This window comes from Octopus bimaculoides, chromosome 3 (genome assembly GCF_001194135.2).
Source record: "Octopus bimaculoides isolate UCB-OBI-ISO-001 chromosome 3, ASM119413v2, whole genome shotgun sequence".
Classification (NCBI taxonomy): Eukaryota; Metazoa; Mollusca; class Cephalopoda; order Octopoda; family Octopodidae; genus Octopus; species Octopus bimaculoides.
The window spans coordinates 166094423-166109309 of NC_068983.1; the positions used below are offsets into that span (position 1 = coordinate 166094423).

Consider the following 14887-nt stretch of genomic DNA (forward strand, 5'->3'; position numbering starts at 1 on the left):
TATATATCACCTTCAATTACTACAGAGTCATCTCTATCTCACCATTTCTCTTCATATTCTTATGAAAATTTCCCCTCTGCTTGCACCCGTTACCCATTCACCCAGTTCAGTACTCTGTATCACTTCACCTGTATTCACTCCACCCACTATACATTGAGGGTATGTCCTGATACACATCCACCAGCATCTCCTTAACTCTCACCTTCTCTTTCTCTCCCTTTTTTCTCCAAATGGAGCATCCTTCTATCTCTCCTACAGCAGGGCACCTATCTCTATCCTTTTATTATTCTTTTAACCTTTCATCAACTATCACAAAGCCTGCTCCCTCAATGCTATTCCCCATCATTCGAGGGGGTTTTGCTATGTCTTGCAAGTTACTGGTTGATCCCATTGGTGTGGGGACCATGATAAAAGAACCCAGTACACTCTGTAAAATGGGTGACATTAAGAAGGACATCCAGCCATAGAAACCATGCCAAAAACAGACAACAGAGCCTGGCACAGCCCTCTGGTTTGCCAGCTATGGTCAAAACGTCCAACCTATGGCACCATGGAAAACGGATGTTTAATGGTGATATCACACACACACACAGGAGTATACAGGTGGAAAACAAAGGGGAGAAAATAGTACTCAAATATCAAAGGTAGGGTAAAATTTTGTTTTTATTGAAGCTGAAAAAAACTTCACTAAGTGTTACTCAGAGTTTCACATATCTGTCAGGCACTCATGAGTATTTGGAATAATACAATGACTTATAAGTAATTCATAAGGGTCCATCATGATCAGTCAATTGCCTTTTTATCCAACTGCATCCTCTTATTTTAGAAGGTGGTTGTCTAATCAGCTTCAAATGTTTCTGCAATGAGTTGGTAACCATGAACAGATTATTATGTCCTTCTGAATACTCACGACTGCCTGACAAATGGTTACATGAAACTAAGTCACAGTTTGTGAAGTTGTTTTCAGGTTTCTAGCTTCAATAAAATACTACATACACAAATGAGTGGACAAATGAAAGCAAATAGCATTCAACACATTTAATAGGAGTTACATTATCATTTAAAACAGTTTTATTTGGCACTATGCAATGTCTTACAGAAACCCAGCTCACTTAGACTCACTTTATCAAATCTGAGCCTGAGCAAGCTGGGTTTCTGTAAGAAACCTGAGAATCACTGGGTTGCATGGAACCAAATCAAACTGTTTTAAATAATATACATATATATATCCCAAAAAGCATGGCTATGTAGTTGAGAAGTTTGTTTTCCAGTCACTGTGAAACACCTTGAGCAAGTGCCTCCTATTATAACCCTTTGTAAATGAATTTGGAAGACAGAAACTGAAAGAACCTATTTTATATATGCTTGTGTGTGTGTGTGTGTGTGTGTGTGTATGTGTGAGAGAGTATTTTCCTTTTTTTTTTACATTTATTCCACAAAAACTGATTGGTGCAGTTTTCACTTCCCCTGTTATAAGTTTGAAGACCCACGAAATAAGAGATCCCTTACTTGAAAAACAGGTCAGGATTAGAGACAGGAAGGGTGTTTGGCTGTGAAATAATGTCTCGATAGCATATTCATCTCACCTCTGCTAGTATAGTAAAACAGACACAAACAAAGGAACCACTGAGATATACTAAATGTGAGATGGAAAATTGATTAATCTAGCAATACTTTGAGCAGCTGAACGAGATCACACCAACTGACTCACTGGCATAAGGAAATTGAGAAATGAAAGCTTCAGGTAAAGTAATTATTATAGTTGTTATTACAAGTATAATCTCTCCAATGATGTAACAGCGAAACCTGTACTCAACCAAATAAATTGCACCAAATGGAGTCATGTGCCTGTACAAGAAGTGTGACTCCACAGTCGTGTGGACAGTAATGCATAACCTTTAATTTCATAGCTATTGTGACTCTAACAGTTCTTTTGTTGAGACAAAACTTTTCTTGAATTATGAAGCAAGTGTAAAATAATTAACAGTTTAACTAGATATCAGATGACTTAGAGGAATTTGAAAAGGTAGAATAATCAGCAACCGTTAATCCAGTTTTGAAAATGTGCCACTGGCAACTGAACAGTAATACAACAAGTGATTCCGAAGAACATGGACTAATTAATATTCCACACAGGTGCTAGTTTCAGATGGAAAATGTACTAATTCACAGACAGCAAATATAGAATATTTCTTGAACAAAGACATTGTCTTAAGGACAATAACCATTAAAAGAACATAATTCAACAATCTTTAATGTTAAGAAGGGCCCTAATACATGCTGATTGTCTTTAATTTGCAAAGTTCTTTACTGGCAATAGTAAGCTTTATTCAGACATGTTCTCATTGTAAAAACCTAACTTCTGTTCAGGAACGTAGTCAAAGAGGAACATGAATAAAATTCTAACCAAAGATACAGCAGTTTGGTACAGGAAAAAAAAATATATATTGAGAGAAAGGCGTAGGGTGGAGTGGCAGATATAAGAACAAGTTTGTATTTTCTGAGTCTAGAATTGTAAAAATGTACTTTGTGTAGATATCATGTGAAGAAAAATGCAAAAAGCTTCTCCAAATGCAAAAAGCTCAATGACAAAAGTTAGTGAAATCTTGTTTTCAAGAAGATTTCAAAGCAAAAATGCAACAAAATATAGAAATATCTTATTTAATGATTTATTCTCATAAATATCCATAACCAAAGTTTAGTTTCTTGATTCATTGTTTCAGAAATTACACACACACACACACACACACACACAAAACATTAAAAGTAGGGGTTATAGGGAGATGTAGAATTTTTATCCATCATGAAATTTATCAAAAAGAAGTTCTAACAACTGAAAATTTGCACTTTAGATGTCCAACCCAATAATCAATATCATCATCATCATTGTTTCAATGTCCACTTTTCCATGCTTGCATGGGTCAGACAGAATCAATGGAAGCAGATTTGCAATAGACAGACACCCTTCCTGTTGCTAACCCATTCCTGTTTAAAAGCAAGATAATATTTCCCCATGACTGGACAGGTTTTCACAGAAGACTGCAATTGAAGGACTGCTTGTATGATGATAAAGCTTGTTCTACGACTCCTGTGTAAAGCCACAACAAGGGGTCACCCCCTACTCCATTCACACACACACACACACACTCTCTCTCTCTCTTTTATACAAAGTGGTGAGAAAGGATCTTCAGATGCTGGGCCTCACTGAGAAAATGACAAGGGACCAGGGATTGTGGCAATTTGCTGTACTTGAGAAAATGTGTCAAGCTAAGTAAAATCGCTGTCCTCCAGACATAGAGGCACGTAAAAAGCAGCCAGTGGAGCACTCTGTAAAGTGGTTGGTGTTAAGAAGGATATCCGGCCATAGAAACCATGCCAAAACACAGACAGTTGGAGTCTGGACAGCTCCCTAGCTGGCCAGCTCCATGTCAAAACTTACAACCCATGCCAGCATGGAAAATGGATGTATGATGATGATGATGAGATATAACGTAGTTCTCATGGAGATTCAGCATAAAACTGTGACAAGGCTGACTCCTGTGAATTACAGGTACAACTCATTTTTACCAGCTGAGTAAATTGGGGCAATATGAAATAAAGTGTCTTGCTCAAGAACACAATGCATCACCAGAAATTGAACTCACGACCTTATGAGCGTGAGCCAAATACCCTTAACCACTAAGCCATGTTATCTTCACTCTACAAACAAACACAAACAATTTATTTGTTTATTTGTTTCAGTCATGTGACTGCGGCCATGTTGGAGCACCACCTTTAATCAAACAAATCAACCCCAAAACTTATTCTTTGTAAGCCTAGTACTTATTTTATCAGTCTCTTGTGCTAAACCACTAAGTTATGGGGACGTAAACACACCAGCATCAGTTGTCAAGTGATGATGGGGAAACAGACACAGAAACATACACACACACACATATATATGACAGGCTTCTTTCAGTTTCCATCTACTAAATCCACTCACAAAGCTTCAGTCCAGGGTCATAGTAGAAGACACTTGCCCAAGGCACCACCACACAGTGGTAGTGAACCTGTAATCATATGGTTAGAAGCAAATTTCTTACCACATAGCCACATATGTGTTAACAATCTATAAATATTATCATAGAAATCCTGGCAAAATTTTTTTTCATATATTATTGCTCATTTCATGAATAAAATATCTATTATGGAATTAATTATGAAATACAAATTTTAAAATAATTAACACTGACAAATAAGCTTGATTTATTTTAAAGAGTGATTAAAAGGTGAAAATGAAGAGACACATGTCACCTTTTAATTAATAATTTTAAGAGCGATTGTTTTACATTGTATGACTAACGTAAGTATGTATGACGAATAAAAATAATTTCTAACGAGTATCTATTGAATTACAAGCTTGACGAGGTAAGTGTTTAAATAAATATGAGAGCTGAGATCCCCTTGCAGAGAGAATAGACGAGATGAAATGGAGAAGAAGGCAAGTGTCTTACAGGAAACTAGAAGCTAAATATGATGTAAGATGATCCAAGACAGAAGCTGTTGTTGATAGTATTTAAGAATGAAGCCCTGTTCTACAGCAAGCAATTGAAAAGGGAACCGAAGAGAAACAACACAAACATTCTTAAGTCTCGCGGCAGGCATGGCAAGAATGAAACAAAGATTTTCATTTACCGAGACAGACTTAGAAATGTTCTTTTAACCTCATTAACAAAAAATATACATTCTGAATTAACAAGTAAACTTAAATATAAAATAAAATAGTTTAAATAACTTCATAAAAAAAGACTATAATGAAGAGAAACGAAATGTTTAGAATAACTAAATAAATGATATTTATAACAAACAAAAAAAAAATCACAGATTATGATATAAAAAAAAATATTAAGAAACATAATAAAAAAAAACTTACAATACATCTCTTTAAATAATCAGGCATTTTAAAATTGATGGCAACAGTATTACCAACCAAGTGGCATGCGGGTGATTTCTTACAGAGCATCTTCGGTGTGATGTTAAATCTTAGGCAGACTGTACATGAACTCAGTGTGTTGGAAGGTAGGTGGAAGGGTTTGGCAGTTAGCAACAACACAGTAGCAACAGCAACAGAAACTTAAGAGAATATCTTCGAAAGTGCTTGTTTCACAGCACCTGAATCAGTAGCGTTTGCATCGTATGGAGCTGAAGAGATTCCACAACATATTCTTTTATTTGTTGTTAAGATCCACATGCACATTCCTTCACTTTTGCTTTCTAAGTTCTTTGTTTTTTGAGTGTCTACTAGCTTTTACACTGGAGGAAGGAACAGGAGGCGTTATAAAGATGCAAATGTATCAGCTGTAGGAAGGAATGACCTATTCTCACTATAGGGGAGGTAAGGAAGAGTTCACGCAAGTGAAGTGTACAGCCATCTCAGTGATAAGTGTTAGTAAACAACAACAACAACAATTTTAAGTGTGTGAACCAAAATTATTATCAACAACTCAACAACATTTAATGTGGTCGTCACTGACTAATAGTTGCTAAAAGATGCAGTAGTTTTATATACAAAAAGACAGATTGAGAAATTATTGATAATATTTTTCTTCACAAGTTAAATTGCAATAACTCAAAAATAAAAATGATTTGAGTAGTTTATTAAAAAAAATTCTGTCTAAAAATAGTTTCTGGAAACTTTAAAAAATAAGTGTTCTAAAGACAGAGGAGAAAAATTCTAAAATAAAATTCTAATTTTATGAACAAGAACACCCAGCCAAAAACATCTGATTTATTAAAAATTTTATGATTAGAAAAATGGAAAATATATTTTTTAGTAAATAAAAGACATTTTCACTTATTCACATCAACAAAGATTATTTAAAACAAAAATCCATTTTCTAGGATTGGCTGATATAAATGTATATACAACAGTCCCAAGTAATGTCACACAAATTCTTTTGAATTAAGTTTCAGAGACAAGAAACACCTCCCCCACCCCACCTCACAACTTTTTTGCAGTAGTTTCTAATATTGAAAACATCAAAGTATTATAACGTGTGTGTGTGTGTGTGCGTGTGTGTGTAGACACAGGATGACTGTGTGGTTTAAAAGTTCCCTTTGAAACTACATGGTTCCAGTTTTAATCCTTGGGCAAGTGACTTCTACTATAGCCCTGGGACGACCAATACCTTGTGAGTAAATATGGTAGATAGAAACTGTGTAGAAGTCTTGTTTGTTTGTTTATGTGTGTGTGTGCATGCGCACGCACATGGGTGTCTTTGTGTTTTCGCCACCCCACTGCTTGGCAACTGGTGGTCGTTTGTTTATGTTCCTCAAAACTTAGCAGTTCATGGAAAGAGACTGATGGACTAAATACTAGACTTGGAAAAAAAAAAATCACAAACATAGGTGCGATTTGTTCAACTAAATCTTTTAAGGTGATGCCCTAGCATGGCCTCAGTCCAGAAACAATTATAGGGTATATTTTAAAGTTCCCAAATTTATTTTTAGAAATCTCAATAAGTAAGACACCCTGTGGCAGCATATTCAGATAATTTAAGTCAGCTGGAACTTTCGAAATTTCATTTTACAGCAAAATAATTATTAAAAAAAAAAAGAAAAGAAAAAAGAAATAGATAAAACTTATTTTCATTTGAATATTTTGTTATCTGTAATTTAGGATTATTTGAAATATCAAGTTACAAGAACTAGTTTAAAAAAAACATAAATTCAGACCTTTTACAGCAGTTTATGAAAGATTGGATTAGTTGAAAAGCTAGCTGTGAAGGCCTAGTGAAACACATACATTACTAATCAGCTTATTATATTCAGCGCTCAGGTACACTACAGCAATCTATTAGAATCATTTGCATATATAGAAAGAATGTAGTTAGTAAAAGGAGGGTTTTAAACCGTATGAAAACAGGCTAAGAAGAATAATCCTGGAAACAGCTGGTACCACTATAACAGAATAGGTTTCATGTAAGTGGTCACTTAATAACTCGCCCAGAGTTAGATATTTTGGTAATATTTGACAGATAATAGCCTTTTTTTAAAAAATATGATACAATCATGTTATTTGATTTAGTTATATTCAACAAACTTAGCAATTGAAAATAACAGGGTTTTTTTTTATTACTAACTCCAATTAATATTCTATTTCTAAAAACCTCTATATTAAATTAATAGGAATAAAATGCTGCATTAACTCTTATTTTTTATGTATTCTTTATTTTTGATGGTTTGGTCTGGAGACTGGCACTGGCAACATTGATAGTTACCAGTTGATAGCTGAGGGAGGGGATTCCAGATGGATAATGTTCTAGGGTGGAATGCTTGAATAGTGGTCAGAGTGGTGGCCTGGTATGAGTGAAGAGGGATAGAAAATCAGTGAACCAAACATTCTACTATGATTAAGTCACCTTTCAAGATCTGATTTATAAAGAATGATAAAATGTGTAAGGAAATCTTCATTAAACAAAAAACTAATTTAAGATTCTATCATATCTACTCAAGTAAAATGTTATCTTGAACGTAATGGACCACAGCCCTCTCCTCACCATTTTTTGTGTCATATATTTCATCCTTCATATAATACACTCAAATATAAGACTAGCCACTAATTTTGATCTTGATATTTTATATTGAATTTCTCACATTCTACATGAATACAATCATGTGTAAGAGAGAAAGCAATTCCAAAGAGAAGCAACCAATGCAGAAAATAATTGATGTTTTGATGTAAAAAATTAATATATTTCTTTGTTCCAAATAAAAGGAGGCAGAGGCAGGGAGGGGAAAAGAAGTGGCTGCCAGTCAAACAATTACTGATAGTTCTGAATGCTGTTTTAATTATATTACAGAAGAGTTACAAAAGGTTGTGTGGATAATGTCAGGGGTTTACAACTCATTAGTAGTACTGTACTTGGGAACAAAACATTGAGCTCTTCTATGTGTGAGCTTTAGATAACTGAAATTTAGTACAAACAAAGAAATAGTTTGATAGTTTAGCAATGATGATATGGTGTGTGTGGGTGTGTGTGTGTGTGTGTGTGTGTTGACATCATGTGAATAGTTGCAAAAAAAAAAAAATTGCTGTCATACAAGTGCTATCCTTTGTTTCTAATTTTCCATGAAATCATGGAAACAGGCGAGGGTTGATGACAGGAAGGACATCTAGTCATAGAAAGATCTGCCTAAAAAAAAATTCCATCCAACTCATGCCAGCATGGAAAAATGAACTTTAAAACAATGATGATGATGATGGTGATGTTTAGTAGCAAGTTTTAAGATGCACATTCATGTTCAGTATTTTTAACCATGTTCTGTCAATTATTTGAAGGGGGATTTTTAAAAATGTCTAGCTAATTAGTTAAAATACTGTTTGCCATGCAAGACAATAAACAGTTTTGATATCAACAAGCTAAAGCCTGCATTTGGTTCCACATTTACAAAACTATTCATTTCAGTTCATATTCAAATAAAAATACAACTTATGTAAGAACCTCTTGTTAAATTGTTCCAAACATCATGTTAAAAGTATACAAATAATTTTACTGATTCCATCCAAATTCTTTACTGCTTTCTAAAATTAATTGAAACAAAGTGCAATTCAACAGAAATATAATTATGAAAGGATTAGCTTGTTCCAAACACTTAAAAAATACAGGTTAGTTATTTTACTGACTCCATCCAAATTAATTGAAACACACAGTATACTTCATTTGAATTATGGTTCAAAAAGTGTTCATTAAATTTCTGATATGAAAAATAAAATCAATTACCAAGTTAGTAAGACACATTCCAACCATCAGAAGCCAATGACTGTATTTTGTTTTGTTTGTATTTATCACCATTAAATAATGTAATGTTGTTTTTTAAGTTTCTGTCCCACTTTGATAAGTGTTAAGTTAAGTTTAATAAATAGGACAACATGGCTCTATTATTTAAGTTATTTTAATAAATAATATCTTTCAATTATGTTGTTATTTGTCATCATCACCATCATTTTTACTTCTGTTTCTCCATGCCAGCATTAAGTGTTGCATTACACTTGTCTCATCATGTGTCTTAACCTTTTGGATCAAATAATAACAAAGAAAATCATCAGACTACATTGTTGTAGATGTCACATGCATTTCACATGGTTGTTTTGCTCTCACCAACTTCTTTACACTTTCGATCTGGATGTATTTTAGCAGTCTGGCAATGGTACTAGAGAGAGAGACTGTCTGCCAGGACTAAAGAGTTCTCTTCTAGTTCTTATCCAGTGTTACTGTCCCTTACACGGGGAGCCTTTACTGTCACTTACACGGGGAGCCTTTACTGTCCCTTACACAGGCCATCTCATCTGTTTTTGATTTTTTTCTTTTGTTTATGGTTGGAAAGCCTTTCATAATTAATTCATTCTTATTATATCACAGGAATGTGGGGTTTTTTTTCAGGTCTTAATCAAAATTATTCTTCTTGCCATTGTTTCTTCATTTATTGTCTGGTTTCAAAAATTAATCAGTAAATGGTTAAGAAATTTGACTTTTTTTTCCCCACTTCTTCTGTGCTTCAGAATATTTGCCTCACAACCGTTCTTCCCTCAACTCTCTGAGATTTGAGAGCTTGACAAACTTTTTCCTTATCCTGCTCCCTGCTACAAACCTCTCCACAGAGTGCACTATTTATACAATACCTAATCTGTATTTAGAACAGTTACGACTGTTGCTCCTTATCATGTCTTACTGTTTACAGTCTGCAACTTTGTGTGTAACACAACCAAGTTGAAACCAGTCTGCTGGGACTGTTCTGCTAAATTTTTATGGCAGGTTTTAGAATTGTCCATGATAAAATATAAATAAGTAGTTTTTCAAGTTTACAACAAAGTTGTAAGTTGTGATTACTGGATGGCATTAAATTCGTTTGTTTTTCGTAGTGTTTTAGTTGCTATTAACTTTAAAACTAACATCTCAGGCAGCTTTCTAATAAACCAATAGAGGATTGCTGTGTTACTTGAAATACTAAACATCTTGTTTTTGCTTAACTGTGTCCCCATTACCAAAATGATTTCACTGTTGTTCTCAGAAGGAATTTAGAAATATTAATAAACAAGATTAGAACTATTTAAATATAATATTACTTCATTGGACACTAAAATATTAAATGATAAACTTGAAAACAAAAAACAAAACAAAAAAATACAATGTTTAGAAAAGTGTCTTCTAAAAAATAAAACTAATGGTTAGTGCTGTGAGCACTGCAGAAAGTCTCACTAATCTTTTGAGTACAACATTGGATAGTAATTTTTAGTTTTTCAAAGTCTGAAATATAAGCAGCATTGGATAATAATTCCTCTCCTGAAGCAAAGAATTACCATTAAAAGAGAAAGGTTACATTATTTCTCTGCTTTTATATTTATTATTCTTTTAAATTTCTATTGCTTTGTCTAAATTTAAAAAAAAAAAAAAAAATTCAAGTCAGATATGTAAATTAGCTTTGTAATGTAATTTTTAATAAACATACATTTAGGAGTTATAGTGTTCATTAGTATTAACCGAGACAGAACATGGTCGAAAATACTGAACATGTGTGTGTGCATCTTAAGCTTGCTAATGAACATCGTCGTTGTTGTTGTTTTAATGTCCACTTTTCCCTGCTGACATGGAACTGGGTACAGACGGTGTTGATTTGCCTGGCTTTTCATTATTATGTAACTTTGATAAAATGTTTACAAAAATACCATTCTCTGTAACTGCTAACCCCTATGATTACCACTGCATAGGAAATACTGAATAAAACATCACAGTAAAAGTCCAGAACATCATATGTAATAGGAAAGAAATGAAGCTGAAGCAAACAGTCCCTTGAAAGATAATTACTTCTAAACAAAGAACATTTTTAAAGAGATGTACAATTTCAATTAGCAAAACATAAAAGACAGAATAACCAAAAAAGTAGAGAAACTAATTTCCTGTTTCCTCTCAACTAGAGAGACTGATACCAACTTTTTATTGCACATTTACTTTTTATGTCTTCTAATAATTTCTCCAACTAAAACAAATACTTAGAGCTTTTATCATGGCCTATAGATTAGTTGAGTAGATAAACACAAGAAACACAGAGGGCAGCATGGTTAAGAAAATAATTCACCTTTATAAAAATGGTTGTTTGTGGTATAGCAGCAGCAAAATAGTTAAGATGCCAGGCAGTCGACTTATACATCATATTTGAATCTCAATAAAATTTATTTGAGTACACCCTTTTGCTTTTAGGATCATACTGGCAGAGAAGTTTCTGGTGAGGAAAGATCCTACCCTCACTTTCACCCCGAATAAAACAAACATAGAAATTCAATGAATTTAGAGGAATATGGTGATCTTTCAGATTTTGGAGAGAGTGCGTGTGTGTGCACTTCTGTCTATTAATTACTTGGTTAATGTCAGTTGATTAGTGAACCCTTCAAGTATTTGTATCAGAGGTGTGTGTGTGTATAAGCACAAGAATGGCTGAGTAGCTAACCACATGGTTTTGGGTTCAACTCCATTCTCTAGCACCTTGGACAAGTGTCTTCTATAGCTTCAAGCTGACAAAGCCTTGTCAATAGATTTGGTAGACAGAAACTGAAAGAAGACCCAATGTGCATGTGCGTGTCTTTGTATCCCTTTGTCTTGACATCATGTGATGGTTGTAAATGAGTGCCACTGTCATACAAGCAGTGTCACTCATTTCTAAAATTCTGTGAAAAACATGTCTGGAAACGGAAACATGTGAGGGTTGGTTGCAGGAAGGTCATCCAGTTGTAGAAAATCTGCCACAACACATTCCATTTGATCCATGCCAACATAGAAAAGTGGACATTAAAATGATTACACACACACACACAACTCCTGCATTATGAACATGTATATTTTCAGAAACTCTGAACATGAGGATGATTAGTGATACAGAAATTTAATGAAACGATGTAAGCAAATTATTTTCAGCTGCATCAACCATATACATTTCATATATTTTCACAAATCATTGCAACTTTTTTTGGTTTTCAAAAGCCCAAAGTCTTTTGTAAATCTAACTTTCCCTCTGTGATGCAAGAGTACTGTCTGCTTTCCTGTCAGGTAACTTGAATTAAATATAGTAATAAGACTTGTCAGAGGTTTATATCAATGACAACGAAGAGTGGGTCTCGACAGTTCGGTACTGCATGTTGCTATGCATACTGACGTAACATAGAAAGATGGAGGAAATGTCAATTAGAGCAGAGAAACACACAGGTGTGTGAGTGCAGATTCAAGAATTTGGACAACTGGCTGACAGAATGATGGCAGAACAATCAAATAGGAATAAGTTATAATAGCATTGTCTATAAATTATCATAGAATTTGGGCCAGAGAGAAATACTGTGCCAAGTTTATGTCTCATGCAACAGCAAACACCTCGAGCCATAAAAGAAACTAATACATTATTGCATGCAACCAGCTTGAGTAGATTTTATTGTTTGCCAAGTTGCTCTTTTGCCAACTCAATGCAATTGATATTCAAAAGAACATAATAGTAGAATTATAATAATAGAATGGAATAATAGTGTTATAGATGAGTTTTCCAACCTATTTTCTAAAAATTGATATGGATAAGAGTCTAACACTTTCAGAAATTTTTATCACTGAAGGAATATTCTAGAAACTGATGCTATTTCATTATTTTGCAATGTATGTATATCCATGTAGGTCTAGAGCTATAACATTTAGTTGTGTTAAACTACAATTACAAAGATTCTGATTCCAAATCATCACTCTGCACCCTTTAAGGAAAACATGTCAAGCATTTGTTTCGGTGCAGCTGACTGAAATACTCTGATAGGGAAGTGTCAGTACACGTTTCTAACCATACACATGCACACTATCTGTCTGTCTGTCTATCCACACACACACACACACACATATACTATTGTAAGTTTGTGTTGGGTAAAAATCTGCTGTTTTCCTCATCCAACACTCAATATAAACTCTTGCCTGTCTACAAATTTAAAGAAGTTCCCCTCGTACACAAACCTCAGCTTCATTACAAATAAATGATTGTGAGTCACAAAATATACAATATCTGAATAAATTTATGCCTAGTTGAATATACCAGAGTGACACGTCATTAGATTAGTACCAGGCTGTACTTCTACTATACACGGTGTAATCTATACAGATATGATATAGTCTGTCATGTAAAATTTTTTATTCTTAATGTGATTTAAAATGGATTGTCATGGAAATAATTGTATTAAACTTGTGTTACGTCGACTCTTCATCTTCTTTGACTTATATATACATTCACACACACACAATATTATTTCCTGAAACATTTTCATTTATAAAACGAACCAACTCTTGCTAATGTAACAAAAGGGATGGATGGATTGTAAACAGATATAATACTTCAAATCTCAAAATCTTGCAAGCGATCATCACCAGACGCTATACTGTGCAACACCTTCCCAGCAATCTTTCTTAAATTGAGTGTCAACAAGTAAAGCACTAACCAAAATGTGACAAGAACATCTCACCTGTCTGTGAAGAGATCCAGTGCTGGGACTTAGCGAAACATTTGCCTCAGATTGGGATGCAACTACCATAGAGAGAGGGCGCTGCTGGGCCAGCTCCGTCTGTAGAGATTGGCTCTTTTCTAGTACAGGTGATGCCACAGGTTCAGCCTTTTCCCCTTTTTTCCGTTTTAAGGAAGCATGTTGTGTATCTATGGAAGAATTTGTTTGTACTGAGTGGGGTTGCAGTCTTGGAGAGCCAGAGAGCGCACTGCTGGTGTCAGATTCCTCAAAACCTTGATCCGGAATATCTGGAAAATCGAAAAATGGAATTAGCTGAGAACATTAAAATATTGGTGCTTTGTAAATACTATCAACAAATATCTTTCGATTGGCGTCAGTTTAAAGAATCCTGTTACTCCACCTGAATGAAGAAAAGTCTTTACATTACTAGGCATTAGTCTTTTTGTTGCTCTGTGAGTAATTTGTTAGAAATCAATTTTGCCTTCTTCATTATCCCTATTCAATATATTTACTGTTGCCTAAACATCAGTTAATCCTAGAATTGTTTATACCATTCCTTGATTTTTTTTTTGAAGAAATAGTTTTTATGATCAGATGATACCCACCCATCCTACTGCCAACCCATGAATAAAGGAGAAAGATAGCAATTTCTTTTCGAAGAAACTCATTTGCACATTTAGTAAGCTAAATTATTCTGTTAAAAACATGAGGTTGCTATTTACATTTAAGCGAGGTGTGGGGTGGAGTGAACAAATATAACTGAAATCCCAAAATATTTCCAATCAACTAAAATTACACTTGTAATAAAAAGAAAATAATTTGAATAAGTGGTAATGACAATTTTTATCAAGAATGACAAAGGAGATCATTCCAATATCCAACCCGAATGAGAGCATGCTGGGAGGAGTGACTAATAACAGATATGTTTCAATGTTATCAAACCTCTTCAACAGAGCATGGTCTGATGTAAATCTAACAGATCTGGAGATTTTAAGCAAATGGAAAAAAAAATCCCAATGAGGCAATTTAAAACAATGAGAGGTAAAATTTCTGTAGGAGTGTCTTTGACTTGAAGAATATATAGTTAAGCAGGTGCAAACATACTGAATGTAATAAGCCAAACAATTTCTAATCAATTTAAATGATGTCTATAATGTAATTTGCATCTTGATTGTAAACAAAAACCTCTGTTCATATAAAATGATGCCAGTTATTTACATTTCTCTGTTGAAGCATGCCTAGGATATCTGTTAGAGACACTTAAGAGATATCTATCAAAAACAGATGGGGACTGATGATGATGATGATGATGATGATGATGATGATGATGATGATGATGATGATGATGATGATGATGATGATGATGAGGAG

At 34.1% G+C, this 14887-nt stretch overlaps 1 protein-coding gene across 8 annotated transcripts in view; it reads right to left on the bottom strand.

Annotated features, from left to right (window-relative positions):
• The window catches only part of LOC106867341 (rho GTPase-activating protein 39), a 452309-nt gene that overhangs the window by 31386 nt on the left and 406036 nt on the right, over positions 1-14887 (bottom strand). For all 8 annotated transcript variants that reach the window (XM_052966674.1, XM_052966678.1, XM_052966677.1 and 5 more), the window contains one exon: positions 13517-13803. In XM_052966674.1, the coding sequence (XP_052822634.1) occupies positions 13517-13803 (287 nt within the window). The remainder of the gene's footprint in view (positions 1-13516; positions 13804-14887) is intronic.